Raw genomic sequence first — 17,573 nt, forward strand, 5'->3', positions numbered from 1 at the left:
AAACCAAGAAGAGCCTGTATCTGGCTTTTCCACTAGCAAAACAGAAACGCTGCGTCTCCAAGCTCTGGACCTTCCTCAACACGATCAATTTTTTTTTAATTTATTTATTATGTATACAGTATTCTCAGTATCCTGTCTGCATGCATATCTGCAGGCCAGAAGAGGGCACCAGATCTCACTACAGATGGTTGTGAGCCACCATGTGGTTGCTGGGAATTGAACTCAGGACCTTTGGAAGAGCAGGCAGTGCTTTTAACCACTGAGCCATCTCTCCACTGCCCCCAACAGCATCAATTTTTTGTGCACATTTTAAAACTGAAATCGAATGTAATTAATGACAAGAAAATTACCCTAACAAGTTCCTCTTTTAGGCAGGCAGTCTTCTAACATGGACACAGCTGACCCATGGCGTGGGTCATTAGGTTCATTCAATTAGTTCTTGGACCTCAGGTCTCCTCAGAGACCTCAGAATAAAGTGGTTTTGGAAGATATAAAATGATTTCCCAACACGCTGTTAGTAGTCCAGCAAGTAAGTGTACATGAGCCATCCCTCCACTTGAGGAGTTCTTGGCAGGAGCCACCTTTTTTTTTTTTCTTCATACAGGCCAGAGGAAAATTCAAGCCAAAATCAAAAGTTACACAAAGGACTTAATTTCTCATGAAGATACAAAGTGCAAAAATAATGGCCCTGATTTCTCCTCTAAGAACAAGTAGAAAGTTTACCATCGTCCCTTCGAGACTTCAATAAGGAGAGATCATCTCTAGAGACTCAAATTCTAATCCGAGCTGAACTTCCCCAGAGAAGGCTTTTCACTCAACAACAGAAGAATTTACAGGAATTAAAATGTTCAATGATACCCTGTAAACTCAAGAAAATCTGTGGACTTACACCATAGTGTTCTATTCTTTATTGCGGTTCTTTAGTGTTGCTTCGTAAAGCAAAAGCATTAATATCCCCATTTCACAGAGAAGGAAATCAAGAGCTGACACTCTGATCAAGATTAAGCATACTTCGATTGCTTATATTGACTGTTAACTTGATAGGCTACCTGTAGAAATCAGCTTGGAGACAAATCCCCAGACATGCCCACGAATCTGCATTAGGTTAATGGAGCTGGGACAACACCCTAAGCACCAAAAGGATAAAAACAAATAGGACGAGTTCTAGCATCTGTTGCTCTCTGCTTCCTGCTTGTGGATACAAACATGTCCAGCGGCCTCAAGGCCCTGCAGCAGTGACTTCCCATCTTCAGACTGGGAGCCAAACAAACCCTTCCTCAGGTCCTGTGTCCTCCCAAGGAGAAGAGTAATTACTACAGACGGTGCATCCCTCAGGGCCTCAAGCACCGGTTCTCAACCTTCCAGATGCTGCTGCCCTTTTAATATAGTTCCTCAAGTTGGGGTGACCCCTAACCATAAAATTATTTTTGTTGCTACTTCATAACTATCGTTTTGCTACTGTTATGAGCTGTAATGTAAATATCTGCTATGCAACCCCTGGGAAGGGATCACTTGACCCCAAAAGGGGTCATGACTCCCTGGCCTGGAGTATATGCTACTTATGAGGCCTCATTTCCTGATGCAGTATGGCTATTGGTGAACCAGATACACGGAAAGTTGACCACATTGCTGGTCCTTAGTTCCCTCAGGTTCGAGGCAGGTCCTTGTCTCTATTTCTAGAAGGTACTTTTCTACCTTCTTTAGACTCCAAGTCTTTTACCAAATCTCAGCAATAGCCCCATAAAGATGAATGTATTATTAGGTCAGCAGCTGAGAGAACACTATGCCCGCTGTGATGGTTCAAAACAACTTTTTATCAATCCTGCAGGAAAGGCTGGAAATGAACATTTCAGATCATCTTAGAAGCTACACAAATCCCATTCCAATCAAAAGGCTTTTGCAGGTAAAAATTAAAAAAATAAAAAAAAGAAAGAAACTAAAAAACCTAGAAGTAAAGAAGAAAAGCTGGCCAAATGTCTATCTATAGTTGGCCCAGTTTACTTGTAGCGTATGCATTTATATTTAAAATGAAGTATACTTGCCATGTATTGTTGCTTGACCATTTGGCTAAAATTCTGTGTGGAAAAGACACAGAGTGTAAGTAGTAAACATAAGAGAACGGGAGTCACCAACTCAGTGTCAAATACAGCAGAGTCCAGGCAGAAAAGGTATCAGTAGGGGATGCTTGACTATAATGAAAGGGTCAATGCCCAGGAACACAGCAGTCACAGAGGCATGTGTGTCAGCAGGGGAACATGAGCTGACAGGCTAGTAGATGGACACTTGGATTTCCCCTAGACCTCGACTTCAGAGCCTGAATTCTCTTGGGACTTGGGCATATGAAAGATGAAGGTCAGTGACGTGGAGTGACAACTGGTAGCACCGGAGACCAGGAGTTTTACCGTAGAAAATTGAGCTCAACACCAAACACTACATCTGAGCAAACTGTTATTTTTAATGTGGCCTGAAGTTGCTGCCTATGTGTGACCTTCGATAAGCTACATTATTCTTTTGAAGAAAAGGTCTTACAAGGTACTGTGTGAGGATAACATCTGTAAAGGGTACCCAGCTGAGTGCCTGGAACACGCAAAGAACTCTACAGATGCTGGCTATGAGTAGTTTGTCTTCACTGGTGTGCTTTTAGACAGCGGCAGGGGATGGCACCCAGACTGAAATATCCGCTGTTAGAGAAAGCCTAAGTGGTTAAGAGCAGCAGCACACGAGCCAGTAAGTAAAACACCAGGTGTGGAAGCTGCCTCTCAAGCAGAAAGGCAAGTAGACAGTGTTAGGAAGCCAAGAGAGAGGGCGCCCGTCTAGGAGGAGCAGTGGAGAGAGTGGCAACTGGGGATAGAGACCCAACCAAAATAAAAGCAGAAGGCAGCTCCAGAGCAGCTGGCCCAAATAGGGAGAAGCAGTCTGAAATGAGATGGTGGCAGCTGACCCTGGCCTGCTTGTCTCTGGGTGCCTCCTGGGACTCAGGCACCAAAGGTAAGGGCCCTACTTCATTTACCTGCCAGTCTAAACCTTCAGCATGGCTCACAATATTCTGTTTCCACCTTTCTCTGTCTGTGCTCTGTCCCTTTCCCTGCTCTTTTAAAGCCTTCTCTGCTGCTTCCTCTCCAGTAATCATGGATGAAGACGAGTTACTATTAATTCTGCAGGATGGGGAAGCCCTCTAAACCAAGCGGAGAAGACAGACAGACAGATATGTAGGGTGGAGAAATGTTCATTTGTGGGAGACTGGGAACTAGGTTTTGGAATGGAATTGTGAAAAGGCAAAAGGAACATGGCCTCCTTTTAAAAAAAATTACTAAACATTTTTTAAACAGATTAAAAGAGATTGCTTTTCCTTTATTTGAAAAGAAGCTATGAAGAAAATGATGGATAGATGATAGATAGATAGATAGATAGATAGACAGATAGACAGACAGACAGCTGATAAGCAGACTGTTGAACAGACAGATAGATGATAGACAGGCAGACAGATGGACAGACAGACAGATGATAGACAGAGATAGAGACTGACAAGGTAAGTTTAAGTCATTTCCCTGTCTTTAAGGAACTCAGAATCTCATTTCTTTAGTAACGATGTTAATGAGGTTTGACCATATTTTATTGCCTGTATCTCAGGAAGGGTTTTCTTGTCCTTGCCAAACAACAGGGCATTATTGAGAACCATGTGCAGCAGGCTCCCTCAGCAAGTGGCCAGTTCCTTCAGCAGCCTTACATCCCAGGACAAACTAGTGAAGAGCCAGATGAACTGAAGCCTTGGATAGATGCACACGTGCGTATGGTACAAGCACACCTTTCCATTCACATGTGGCCAGGAAACTGCCACCGGCTTGTTAACAAAAGGGCCCCCAGAGGCTCCTATAGAAGTCCTGTGGCTCCAGGGAGTGGAGAGGAAGCGAACGTGCAGAGACTACATCTTACAAACTTCCTATCAAAATGTTTGCTTATAATAGCGCCACTCAGATATCACAGAAAATCAACCCCTCCTCCTCCAAAATAATATAAAATCCCCCGAATGTGATTGAGTCCATGCTATTTCCAGCACCGTTAACCCTGCAGAAGTGGTCTGGGAAGGAGAAGGCTGCGCTGCAGTGGAGCCTACCACACTCTGGACAAACAGTGTTGGGTGTGTTGCTGTTAACACCAGTCAGTGGCTCTCTTATCAAGGCTGTCAGGCTCCAGGTGGCCTCAGGGCCACGGCCTCCCCTCAGTAGGTAACAGCAGCAATGAGACATTGGGGCAGAAAAGGTTCCCAGACGAACTCTAGGTTAGACAAGGTAGCAAGGCAGTGCTGGTGGCTGTAAAATTTAGGGAATCTGGAGGAAACCCTGATACTTGTCATAGTTGTGGGGAGTGTAGAATGAACTTGTTTGTGAACACAGAGGCACAGCCCCAGGAAGTACACTAAGGTACCTGAGAATATTTTATCCCAACAGTAAGGAGACTAAAACAGTCTCGTTAACAGAAACTTCCAGTCTCTGGGTCATTCCCTGCTGAGACAGCACTTCGTGCCCATCTGCCTCTGCTTAAGAATTTCTGCATTTTGGACGGTGTAAGCCTATGCCAGCCCCCTAAACATTCCTTAGTGCAGGGAGGGAGAAGGCTTGGCTTCCTTTCCTTGTTACCCGCCGCCCCCCCCCCCCATTAGGGTAGACATAGCAGTGCCCAACATAGTTCGGGAAAACACACCTTTAGTTTTTGAGAGCCAGGACATCAGGGCATCATGCTCTCTGGGACAAGGCCCCATGAACTGGAATTCTCGTCTCCGCTCTGTACCCGAAGTACCTACTGATTTTTATTCCAGCCAAACTGAGGTGGGGCTTTTGCACACCATCCCACTAGATACCAAGACCCCTCCAGACACAATGCAGACCTGAGATGGTACCCTTGTCAGCAAACACTTCACACTTACAATGACATCACCTGAATTTCGGCACGGCCCATCAAGTGTCCTGATGTTCTGGGTACCTGGGTTATTATCAGGATAAAGAGGTTGTTCTTGGGGGGTTAGAATGCCAGGGACTAACTTGAATGGTTTAGTGGAAGTTATAAAAGATAGACTCAAAGGGCTCAGGGAGAGTCCCCAAACACCACCTGTCCATCAAGGGCAGCATCATGTCCTTCGTTCTTTCGGCAAGTGTTTGATAGTCATTTCTCCATTTTACTGTGGAGGACGCTAAAGCTCTCCAACATCAAATCCCTTGAAGATAAAAGCAGCAGGAAGAAGAGGAATCAGGCCTCGAGATGCAGACCTGCTAATTCCCAGGCCTTTTTACTCCCTAATGCAATGCTGTTCCCCACAGGAATGGGATTCAGTGAATCTAGACCAGAGTGCACAGGTGTCTGAGCTTGTGCGTGCGTGTGTGTGTGTGTGTGTGTGTGTGTGTCTGTGTGTGTCTGTGTGTGTCTGTGTGTCTGTGTGCACTCACTCCTGACCAATCCTGGGGATTGTATGTAAGCTCTCTCACACAGGCCCTGTGAGAATAAGCAGCTTTAACTAGGTCATTCTTAATTTAGAACTGGGGTAAAACAGACATGACACACGCCAGCTTAATTGGCATTTTAATTCTTTTTCAGATAAAGTCGCACAAAATTGAAGAAGCTGAGATTAAAACTGTGGGTTTAGCTCCGATCTGGAGGGGAATGTGGCCCTGCTTTGAGCCACAGCTCCTTTGGTGGGGGCTGCAGCAGAAGTCACATGGCCCAGTTACCGTTGCTTCCCGTAGCATGAGCAGGTCTGAGAGCGGTGGGGAGGGGTACAGTCAGCAAGAATCAATGGCTATTGTTTCAAGCCACTGAGCTCCCGTGAGGTTTGTTACACAGTATGACTGAGGTATTGGCTGATGGCTACAGGCTCACCTTTCCAGTCATAGCAAGGCTGGGAGAATTAAGGCTTTCCTTAGACTCTGCACAGAAAAACAGACAAACTACTTGGCTTACCTTTTTGATTTTCTTTCTTCAAAGTCCCAGATGAAAAGATCTGGCTCTACTTAAAACTTGCCTTTTCCTGAGCGGGGCATAAGGGTCTTTCTATTTGGCACTAACAAGTCTAGTACTCACTAGACCTACCTCAAATCAGTGGCAATTCTCCTGCCCCAGTCTCTCAAGAGCTAGGATTTACAAGTACATACAACCATGCCTGACTTAATTAACTTTACCTTTTAAAGATGATAACAATAAAGTCCTTTCATTTAGAGAAAAAAAAACAGAATGTAAATTAAACATACCAATGCAATAAATGGGACATGCCAAAACAAAGGAAGTGTGTATTGTCAAAGGAAAACTTCAAATAAAACAAGCAAGCATCAATTGTCCGAAGACCCTTCAGTTCTCCATATTAAGTACTGAAGTCACAGTGATGACTTCAAAAGCTCCAGGGTGCTCCGAGGCTCACTCCTAATCCTAGAGAAAAAGAAGGGAGTTGGGGGCACCCTGCATTAGCACCAGCGAGAAGCTACCCCTTTGGGGTCGACACAGTTGGGCTTCTAGGGTCCTGCTCCAGAGAATGGCATGAAGAAGCTGCCGTGGGGCTGTTGTCCTGGGTGAGACAGAACAGTGAGAATCCCACACTGGGCCAAAGCAGAGGATGTGGTGACCAGGGAGGACCCCATGGACCCTGATGAAATGGAAAAGCAGACACCATGTAAAGGGAAAGAGTCTATAAAGGAGACAGTTGCTCCAACAGGAGGGAAAATACCATGCAGACTGAGGAACCTGAAGGAGTCTGTTCCCAGGGAGTGACTGAAGAACTTGTTTTCTCTTGTTACACCATAACAAGTCACCACAAACTCAGGCCACCCCTACCTGTCATCTCCAGGTCCCTAAGTTAGAGCTACAACATAGATTGGCTTGGTTAATGCTCAGAGCCCCATGTGGGTAAAATCCAGGTTTTTGTCTGGTTGTGTTTTCCTCTGGCGTTGAGAATTGAGAAATTCTCTTGGCTATACACTGACCCCTTGCTATTAAGTGTTTTCTTGCTATGTGTTCCACTCTTATCACAACACAGTAGAACTTTCTTCAAGGTCAGCATGGCCAACAATATCTACAGATTGCTGCTTTTGGCCTTGAAGATGCATCGGATTAAGTGAGAGCTACCCAGACAATCTCCCATTAGATCACATGACAAGAAGCCATAAAGACAGCTGCAAATGCCTTCATCTTTGCCTCCTGAAGCAATCTATAACAGAAGGGGAACTGGCATACAGTGTCCGAAGACCCCTTTCACTGTAAAGACAGAGGACTAGCCAAGGTATGCACACAAAACAGTAGAAACCATCTTCCAAGTATGGCCAGAACTTCACAAAGACACCAAAAAGAGTAAACATGGAGGAAATCCCTGTTATGGTGGAAGATTAGAGGCTCTCTTGCTATGATACAGTCAAGAAAAGCAATGGCCAGGATAATAAATAATTGGCCTTGCTACTATAAGGATAACCCAGATTATAGATTCTCCAAGAACCAGACAAGGGCAGCCTCAAAGCCAGTGCCTACACACATCATGTGGCCCACGTTAAGATCCTTCCACCAACACAGGTGTATGAGAACTACCCAATCCCCAATAACAGAACTGGCCTGATGGGACACTAGATGGAGAACATGGAAGCAGACACCAGAGAAGCATCTGGAGCCCCAATGAGACAAACATTCCTGGGCAAAGCCAATAATTCAGGTGTGGTCACATCACTACCTCAGATTTACAAGCTCGAGTAGAGGGAAGTGTGACCATTGAGGACGCATGGCAATTTTCCCCAAAAACCACAGCCCCCACTGAAGGCTGGGGAAAATCCCAGAAGAACTGACATACCAGCAACTGAGCAGGATTCTCAACTCAAAAGGTGATGTTTAATCTCCACCGGACCTCTGGATTCCCACAGACCTGGTGTTGCGGGTTCAAGCGTGACCACCGCCAGCACAGAACACTGCATGAAGCTTCACAGTGGCAGAGGAAGTGGTCCTCAAACCCTGTTCCTTCCCCCAGGGAAACAATACTGATCAATGATAGGGCTTATACCTATTTCATCTTCACCTTGCTGTCCTGGAATTTATATCTATTTCATCTTTACTTCACTGTCCTCTATTTATTTTTAAAATCTTCATTCTTGTACAAGTATCACTAAATGGTCTTGCCTTCATTTTTACATTCCTTGGTTAGATTGCACTTTCTGATCCTCAGGCAAGCTTTATTTACTAAAATACAAATGAAATGCCACCTCATTTTAGCACCCATTCTATGCTCTTCCCAGACACAGCCTGTACGCTTTCTCTCTCAGTCCCAACTCATTTCCTCACATTCTTTTCGATCCCCTTCTCTTTTTACATATATATATAATTTTATTTTATATTTTTACATACCAATCCCAGTTCTCTTCTTACATATATATAATTTTATTTTATATTTTTACGTACCAATCCCAGTTCTCCCTCCCTCCCCTCCCACTCCCCCCATCTCCCCTTCCCCCATTGACCCCCATCTGCTCCTCAGAGCAATTAAGTCCTCAGGACCACTCAGTGTAGACATTCTGACCTCCGAGGATCTGGTGGAATGGCACGTAAAGGCATATCAAATACGTCTTCATGTGTGGGATACGTGTAATGTTATACAAATAAAAAGAGTTGCTTGGTTGCAGCTCTTCTATATGCTTTTAGGATGATGTCCGTTTTCAAGGAGCTACCGAGGCAGTGGGGAAAGAGGTCCTTTTGTTTGTGGTAAGAGCAAGGCTGTCAAACAAGCTGACCAGAAGATGACGTTGTACCCACATGGACCAAAAGCCCAGCCTGGCACCAACCACTGCTAACAGAAGACAAGAACAGTAAAGTGTTTGCCACGTTTTAAACAGGAAGCAGACTGGACTGTTTTTCCTGATTCAATATGCTGCTCCAGGAAATAAACAGAGCAACCAAACAGCCAGCACAGTGACCTTGTTAGGCACACTCTAAGAATCCTCAGAAAGCAGGAGCTTCGGGGGAAGTGCTCCAGCCGAACCCCTTGCAGGAAGCAATGCTATTATCTCATCTGTGCAAGTGGGACCTCTGCACTGTAAGTCCAGTTACTTGCCCAGGAAAACAAAACAAGCATTGGCACTGCTTACTCAGCAGCTCTAAATAAAACATGGGTGGCCACAAGATTTAGATTCATTATGTCCAGTAATGACCGTCACTATTATCATTTTAGAATTAATTTTTTTCCATAGTTCTCAATCTAAGGCACTTCTCAGATTTAAGGTAAATTTTAGATGCTAAAAAACCCAGAGCAAGTAAGCAACAAAGCCGAGATAAAATTCACATGGTCCCTCATCACGCATCCATTGAATGGACCCCCAGGGCAATGATAGTTTTCAAATCAAAGGTAGCAGCTGCCCTCTCCTTCCTTCCTAAACACCTAACTATACCATAAAAATGTGAACTCGGATGGCTCAGTAGGTAAAGGTAGCTGCTGCCAAGCCTGCTGACCTCAGTTCATCCCTGGGCTACTCGGGCTGGGAGAGAACCTATGATGAAGGGTAACTGTTCCCTTGTGGTTTTCACACCACTCCCATTGGCAGACTCTAGACAGCACGAGTCTTCACAGAGGGTATAGACCGAGGCTGACTGCCACAATCTGAAAACTGTCCTGGTACATTCTATTGTACCCCATCTGTAATGACAGCCAACACCCAGAGCTCTTAATGAATCTAGAAAATCTTCAACAATAGGACAATTTTTTTTACACCTGGATCAAATCACAAACTAGTCCAATTATACAAATACACTTAAAAATATAATTAATCTTTTCAACCAACTTTTATAAACAATATTCATAGTTAAGAACAGTATCATTTAGAATATTCCTGCTGGTTAAGTCACAACAGCAATGCTAGTGTCTAAAATGTCCAGCATCGCTGTCTACATGAGCAGCACCCAAGGAAGGTTAAGCAGGAAAAGGAAAGATGGCTGGAGGCAGGATAGAGGACAACACGTTTGGGTAAATGACAGCACCTGTGAGATGTGGGTGGGGACGAGTGCATCACTGCTCCTCAAATTAACTTTCTCCACACACTCAAATTTATAGACTCACGTGCCAGAATATTTTTGTCTGAATATATTATTATTATTGTAACAAGGCCTTTTACTAAAAAGATTCCACAACTGTACAACTACAGAGACTGTCATCGACTACAGGTATTCTAACTTCCTCTGGCATTAATTCAGTAAGCTCAGGAGGAGAATAAGTCTTTAAGAAGATGAACACAAATGGCAACTCCAAGAAGTCCCCGGGGGTATGTAAACATTTTCAATCAGCAAGACCCTACCGTATTCTTTGACAGAGACCTTCTCGGGCATCTGAGTCTCGAGCAAAGTTATAGAGGTGCGTTTCTACATCCTTCTTTTGGCTGTCGGAAGAATGGCTGATGTTAGTATGGAAGAATCATCCTAAAGAATAGCTGAGCACAGACTTCCTGTGTGGACAGGGAACAGCTGAGGTTATGCACACGGTGTCCTCCCACTCTGTCTGGGTACAGAACATCCTCTGCCACCATCTCCTGATGTCTCAACTGCAGATACACGGCAGACAGTGTAGAAAAACTAAGACTAGTGCTCTTAAGGATGTGGTTATTCTTCTCTGTGTCACTGCTGCTTGAGGCCCATGTCTCCCTTGGTGACAGAAAACCAACTAGGTTCTTTCCCGATGATACTGCAAGAAAGTGTTCAGCATACTTAGCAATTCGTTCCCAGTCAAATGAATATAACGTTGACTCGTGCCCATGAGTTCTTCTGAGGATTTCCAGTCATGTAGCTTACACCCAAGTCTCCAGTGACGACACTACCAGAAAAGAGCTGTAAACTCTGTAGCTGACAGAGGATAGGTATGGGCCGTGAGCTATTATTCTTTGCAAACACACAGACACGCACTTCCCTGGTGTTTCCCATGTGGATTAATTATTTAAAAACAATGGAGCTAGTGCAGATTTTACCTAGCAAATCCCAAGTCTGTTTCAATGGCCAGTCTTTCATAGGTAGCAGCGCCTATTCTAAACAATAAGTACTGAGCTATAAAACATCCTTAGAAAAATTTGGAACTAACAAAATTGAAAAATGTGTCTGTTTGAGCTGTCAAAGTGGTAGTTTTGAATGTGTGCCAGGATAAAGTGAAGTACAGTTTAAAAAAAAATCCTTTCTGCTAACGTAGAAAACGTTTTTCCTATAAGAAAGGTAAAGCCATTTGTGGAAGTTAATCAAAAGAAAGAAAATATGCGGCAAATGAAAAAGACCTCGGCCCCGCCTCCCCCAGGACCCCAGGAAGAAAGACGACTACCAACTTCCCTCGCTTCTGAAGGCAGGGAGAGGATGCGCTCCGTGTCTGACAACACATAAAGAGCATTCCCAGAGCGCCCCTCTCCTGGAAGCACCTTGAGTGCTAGGTAAAATAAACAATCTCTAAACGGAAAGAACAAGTAACACTAAGAAAGCAAAAACCAGATGAAAGTAGAAACTCAGAAGTGGGCGCTCAGAGTTCTCACTTTCAAAGTATTTGCTGAAGCAGTGAACTTGAATTGCAGCGCTAATGTATACTTGTAGTTCTCAGGACAGGAGCAAAGGCCGAAGGCCTTTCTGTTGTGCAGGAAGGGGCACTGCTACTGCCTAAGGCTTGGTCTGCAAAAGAGTTATCTTCAGTGCAACTAGAAAATAGAAATAACTGTGGCCTAATCCCTACTACCCAGTGGCCCACAGCGAAAAGCACTATTCCTGAAGCAATGGGCAAACCAACTCCACACTTGGGAATGTATAACCAAATGCCTGTCCCTAGGCAGATTTCTAACCTAAAAGCATACTTTTGTTTTTTTTTTTATTAATTATTTATTAAAGATTTCTGCCTCCTCCCCGCCACCACCTCCCATTTCCCTCCTCCTCCCCCAATCAAGTCCCCCTCCCTTGTCAGCCCAAAGAGCAATCAGGGTTCCCTGCCCTATCGGAAGTCCAAGGACCACCCACCTCCATCCAGGTCTAGTAAGGTGAGCATCCAAACTGCCTAGGCTCCCACAAAGCCAGTACGTGCAGTAGGATCAAGAACCCATTGCCATTGTTCTTGAGTTCTCAGTAGTCCTCATTGTCCGCTATGTTCAGCGAGTCCGGTTTTATCCCAGGCTTTTTCAGACCCAGGCCAGCTGGCCTTGGTGAGTTCCCGATAGAACATTCCCATTGTCTCAGTGTGTGGGTGCACCCCTCGAGGTCCTGAGTTCCTTGCTCGTGCTCTCTCTCCATCTGCTCCTGATTTGGACCTTGAAATTTCAGTCTGGTGCTCCAATGAGGGTCTCTGTCTCAGTCTCCTTTCATCGCCTGATGAAGGTTAATATTCAGGAGGATGCCTATATGTTTTTCTTTGGGTTCACCTTCTTATTTAGCTCCTCTAGAATCACGAATTATAGGTTCAATGTCCTTTATTTATGGCTAGAAACCAATTATGAGTGAGTACATCCCATATTCCTCTTTTTGGGTCTGGCTTACCTCACTCAGGATAGTGTTTTCTATTTCCATCCATTTGTATGCAAAATTCAAGAAGTCATTGTTTGTTACTGCTGAGTAGTACTCTAATATGTATATATTCCATACTTTCTTCATCCATTCTTCCATTGAAGGGCATCTAGGTTATTTCCAGGTTCTGGCTATTACAAACAATGCTGCTATGAACATAGTTGAGCAAATACTTTTGTTGTATGATAGGGCCTCTCTTGGGTATATTCCCAAGAGTGGTATTGCTGGGACCAGGGGTAGGTTGATCCCGAATTTCCTGAGAAACCGCCACACTGAAAAGCATACTTTTGGTTAGTCAAATACACCCGAGCCAGTACAGCCAATATAGAAAATGCCCAAGTGGAGGATGCTTCAGTTCTGCATATATCCACGGAAGGAGCATTTCCTACAATGCAGTTCTATGGAAAGTAAGCTCACACTTAAAAATAATTAACAGATATCTTGAGATGAGATCTAAAAGGATCATAGACAGTTAAATAAAACTTTAGAAAACTTCAGATATGAAAATATCTGATGCAGATGATAAAATTAAATTTACCAAAGGAACAGGATTGGAAATTTCCTATGAAGAATAGCTGATTGTATGGTTAGAACTGAGGAGATGCAGCAGAGATAATATTTAAAGAGGGAATGGCTGAGAAGTCGCTGGAACTGATAAAATATGCCAATTTCCAGAGTAAAAATTTCACAAAATACCAGAAAGAAATCACGAGAGGAAGTGAAGAAGAACAAATCTATGCCAGCACATACAGAGAAAACAGAGTGGCGTAAAAACCTTAAAGGCTGACACAAAACTTCCCAGGGCTACACTCACAGTGGAATTCAGGCATTCACTAGAGCCCCCTCCCCCAACACAGGGACTCACACCTAAGGGTGACATAGAAGACACTGAAATGTTTGGGGAAATGGCACTAGGAGACTGCGTAACCCTCAAGCAACGTGGGAACACTCTCCCAAACAAAGCTCCCATTGCTTCTTCATGGGACTCTGTGGAGGACAACCAGATTCATTATTTTACATACATGACTAGGCAGAGGCCCCTCTAACAGAATTATTCAATTAGCAAAGTTAGTTTCTGTACTTAGCTTAGTGCTCAGTAAGGCCACCTTGTCTCTGGAAAACATTTAAGTCAGCCTCAACTCACCAGCCAAGGTTCAGGTACAAGTCAGGCTTACCCTGGAATTCCTTGCCGGTGTGCAGGGAGCAAAAGAACAGTTTGCGCTTTCTGTAAGTGGCCTGAGGCGACCTGTGAAGGTGGTTTGTAACTCTCTTGACCCAGAAAATCCCAATTGTGCAAATCAACAGGTTCAAATCTTCATGTTCACTCAAAGAACACTGTGAAACTGCGCATGCATACCAAAGGTATGCATGTCAGGGGAACCAAGCATCAGAGAGGTGTCACTTTAAAGAAACCATGTTTGTTGTTCTACTCCAGCAGTATGATGGAGTCGGTAGATGCACCCATGTCAAATGGTAGGACTAGACACAGGATCAGTGGCCAAAAAAATAGTACTGACTTTTTGGCTGCACGTGCTTAAAAATATAGAGGAATGTTGGACCAAAGATGTAGATTCTCTAGTCATTGATCACACCCAGGTGAACCAAGCACCTAAGATGAGCTGACGAAATTACAGAGCTCATGGCTAGATTAGCCTGTGCATGAGCTCCCCCTGCCACATCGAGATGATCCTCACTGAAAAGGAACAGATTGTTCCAAAGCCAGAAGAGGAGGTTGCACAGAAGAAACTGAAGAAACTAAAATGTAGGGGGCAGGAATAAATTCAGCATAAAATAAAAGCAGATAAAAGGAAAGGAAAGAAAAGAAGGAAGAAGGAAGGAAGGACTGAAGGAAGGAAGAAAGGAAAGAGAGAAAAAAGAAAGAAGTATGGCTTGTAGGAGTCAATTTTCTCCTTCTATCACATGGGTTCCCCTTTCCACCACTGAATATTGAGCAATGAACTCAGGACATCAGTCTTGGTGGCAAGCACCTTACCCACTAAGCCATCTTGCAGACCCCACTGTCTGACTTTCTAAGACATGTCTTGATGGCTTCTGGGATTTCTTCAGCTAGAACAGGTTCTGAACCCTGAGTCTAAGTTGGAAGTATGACAGAGCATCAATATTATAGGTTATAGTCTTATTCTGTTGGAGTGCTGTTGCTATCCACCTTTGTTAACGGCACAGAAGACAAAATGAGTGGATTTGGTTGCAGCCTGTCATGGACAATAGAATCGTGAATTTCTGATAAAATTTTCCAGACACCAACTGGTGTTGAAACAAAAGGCAGTTATTATGGATGGGCAATGTTCCCTGGGTACCTTACTTCTGTACATATTTTGCATTATAATTTTTAAATGTTTGTTTAGTATGTCTGTGCATGTGTGTGTGTGTATATGTGCATGTCCATGTGCATATGTATACAGACACACACACACACATGCCACAGCCCATGTCTAGGAGTTAGGGAACAACTTGCAGGAGTTAGTTCTTTCCTTCTGCCACATGGGTCTCAAGAATCGAGTTCAAGACACCAGGCTTTGCCAGCAACTACCCTTGTTTGCTGAGCCATTTGGCCAGTTCCCACCTCCCCATTCCTTCTTTCTTAGAAGCTGGAACCCAGACTGACCTGAAATTCATTATGTAGCCCAGCCAGCCTAGTGTTGTACTAATGACAATTCTTCTAGTTCGGCTTCCTGACTGTTAGGGTTATAAGTATTTCCTAATACCTGGCTCTGCACATCTTCAAGAAGAGACTGCACTTCCTGCCCTTTGTTCAGGATTATTGCTGTCTCGTCTGGAGCAAAAACATAATTTGCTTACTTCATCATCATAAGACAATATACCTTCAGCACAAAGGACAGACATACTTACTGGTTAAACCTTTACAGATTTCTGTTCCGTAAGCATTAAGTTCCCTCCTAGAATGTAATCCACAAGTATTCATTTGGACCCATCTGCACCCAGTTGGAACTCTAAGGCAAGGAGAATCTGAATCCAATCCAGGAGTCTCAGATGTTCTTCCAACATCGTAAAACTATGACAGGCTAAATTCTTAGCTTGCAAGGAGGGTAAAATTCCAGACACTTCACCACAGTCCTTGACACAAACAACCTAAGAGAAATGGGCTAGAAAAAACTTGAAGCAATTCCCACAATAAAACAATGTTCCATTCACTGCTTGGAAGAGTCTTCAAACTGGGCTCATCTAAGTGAAATGCTGACATGAACCTCAGTGGAGACGTTAACAGGGACAGTCGTTCAGTGTGGCCGTGGGAGCCACCACGGAGCTCGCTCCTGAGTTGGATTATCAGTCTGCAACACTCAAGTCTGTGATTTGGAGATGAGCTGAGATAAAAGACCCCATTTCTTCAAATAGATTATGTAAAGAAACACACTTTGAATTTGAACAGAGCCTTAAGGCCGTGTAACCAATAGCAATCAGTTAGGGATGTGTTGGCCATATAACAGGAAACCTTGTTATTTCCTGGATTCTATTTGAGAACCTAGAATCTTGTCTTGTCTATCTGCCAAGCCCACATAACTTAGATATCTTTTGTTTGTCAACTTGACACAAGCTAGAGTCATCAGGGAGGAAGGAGCCTCAGCTAAGGAAATGCCTCCTTAAGATCCAGCTGTAAGGCATTTTCTCAATTAGTGATCAATGGGGGAGGACCCAACCCATGGCGGTTGGTGCCATCCCTGGGCTGGTGGTCCTAGGTTCTATAAGAAAGCAGGCTGAGCAAGTCATGTGAACAAGGCAGTAAGCAGCTCCCCTCCAGCCTTTGTAGTAGCTCCTGCCTCTGGGATCCTTCCAGTTTGAGTTCCTTTCCTGACTTCCTTCAGTGATGAAAAGAAATACCAAAGTGTAAGCCAAACCCAAATAAACCCTTTCTCCCCAACTTTCCTTTTGGTCATGGTGTTTCATCGCAGCAACAGAAACTCTAACTAAGACAAATGGGTTATTTAATCTGCATCTATCTGTGATCACGCCCTGTGACCTTTCCTGTCTTGTCTACTTTTCTCATCACTTTGATCAATACTTGACTTAAGCAATTTAAGAAAGGAGAAGATTCCTGTGGCTCGTGGTTTCGAGGGATATAGTCCATCATGGCAGAGAGGACGTGATGAAAGTGGTTCTCGGTTTCTACAGATAGGGAGACTAGAATCCAACCCACACACCTCACATCTCGGTGGGGAAGAAAGCAAAGAAAACAGAAGTGGGAACTATCCCAGGACACTCATCACAAAGGCCTGTTTCCAGTGACTCAGCACTATCAGGCCCCACAACCTAACAAAAAAGTACCATTAGTTGGGGACCAAATGTTCAAGCCTATGTGGGATGGGCAGTTTTCGACAAGTAACCCCAGTAGGTTTATGGCCATCCCATGATGTAAAAGGCAACCCCTCTAACTTTAGGAGTCCCCATAGTTGTTAGACTGCTAACACTGTTGAGAAGTCCAGAGTCTCCACTGAGACTTAAGGTAGCAAACTCTAAGCCACTCACCCCTGTAAGATAAAAACAAAAACAAAAAACCAAGCAAGGTCCCCATATACAATGACACAGAATAAACACTCCCTCTCCATAAGATCAAATCTAATAAGATATAAGCCAAGCATTAAATAAACTTTGCACCCCAGGTTCAGCATCTGGAGTTCAGATGGTGGCATCATCATCTACATCCTACCAGGCTGGCTAACTCTGCAGTATGGCCCTGTAACTACACGTCTTATGAACCCAATCTTGAGCCATCTCCAGCTGAAGCCAGCAACTTAGATCAGCAGATGTTGAAGAACCGTCGGCTTAGGTTCACCTTCAAAGCTCCAAACACACCCAGGAGCTCCAGGAGAGAAATCTAATCTTGCTACACATTCCCTGGCCTCAACAGCTTTTTTTTTCTTCTGGAACCTTGGCACATGGCCCCAATTACGCATTCTGGATGTGTACAAAAACAAAACAAACTAATAAAAACACCACATGAACAATGTCAGGTTCAGCTGGCAGCCTGCAGAGGCTCTGAGTACCTACCAGAACCAAATGGGGTACCTACTTCC

At 44.1% G+C, this 17,573-nt stretch overlaps 1 protein-coding gene across 15 annotated transcripts in view; it reads right to left on the minus strand.

Moving 5' to 3' along the window:
• Ldlrad4 (low density lipoprotein receptor class A domain containing 4) overlaps positions 1-17,573 on the minus strand; it is a 323,747-nt gene that overhangs the window by 75,404 nt on the left and 230,770 nt on the right. The window contains exon 1 of one of the 15 annotated variants that reach the window (XM_041639142.1): positions 10,302-10,380. The exons of the other annotated variants lie outside the window; for them this stretch is intronic. Within the exon in view, the coding sequence (XP_041495076.1) occupies positions 10,302-10,332 (31 nt within the window). The 5' untranslated portion in view covers positions 10,333-10,380. Of the gene's footprint in view, positions 1-10,301; positions 10,381-17,573 lie in introns of those variants that run through there. 15 annotated transcript variants of the gene reach the window in all.

This window comes from Microtus oregoni, unplaced genomic scaffold (genome assembly GCF_018167655.1).
Source record: "Microtus oregoni isolate MIOR12 unplaced genomic scaffold, Mior012 000057F_ref0000458, whole genome shotgun sequence".
Taxonomy (NCBI): domain Eukaryota; kingdom Metazoa; phylum Chordata; class Mammalia; order Rodentia; family Cricetidae; genus Microtus; species Microtus oregoni.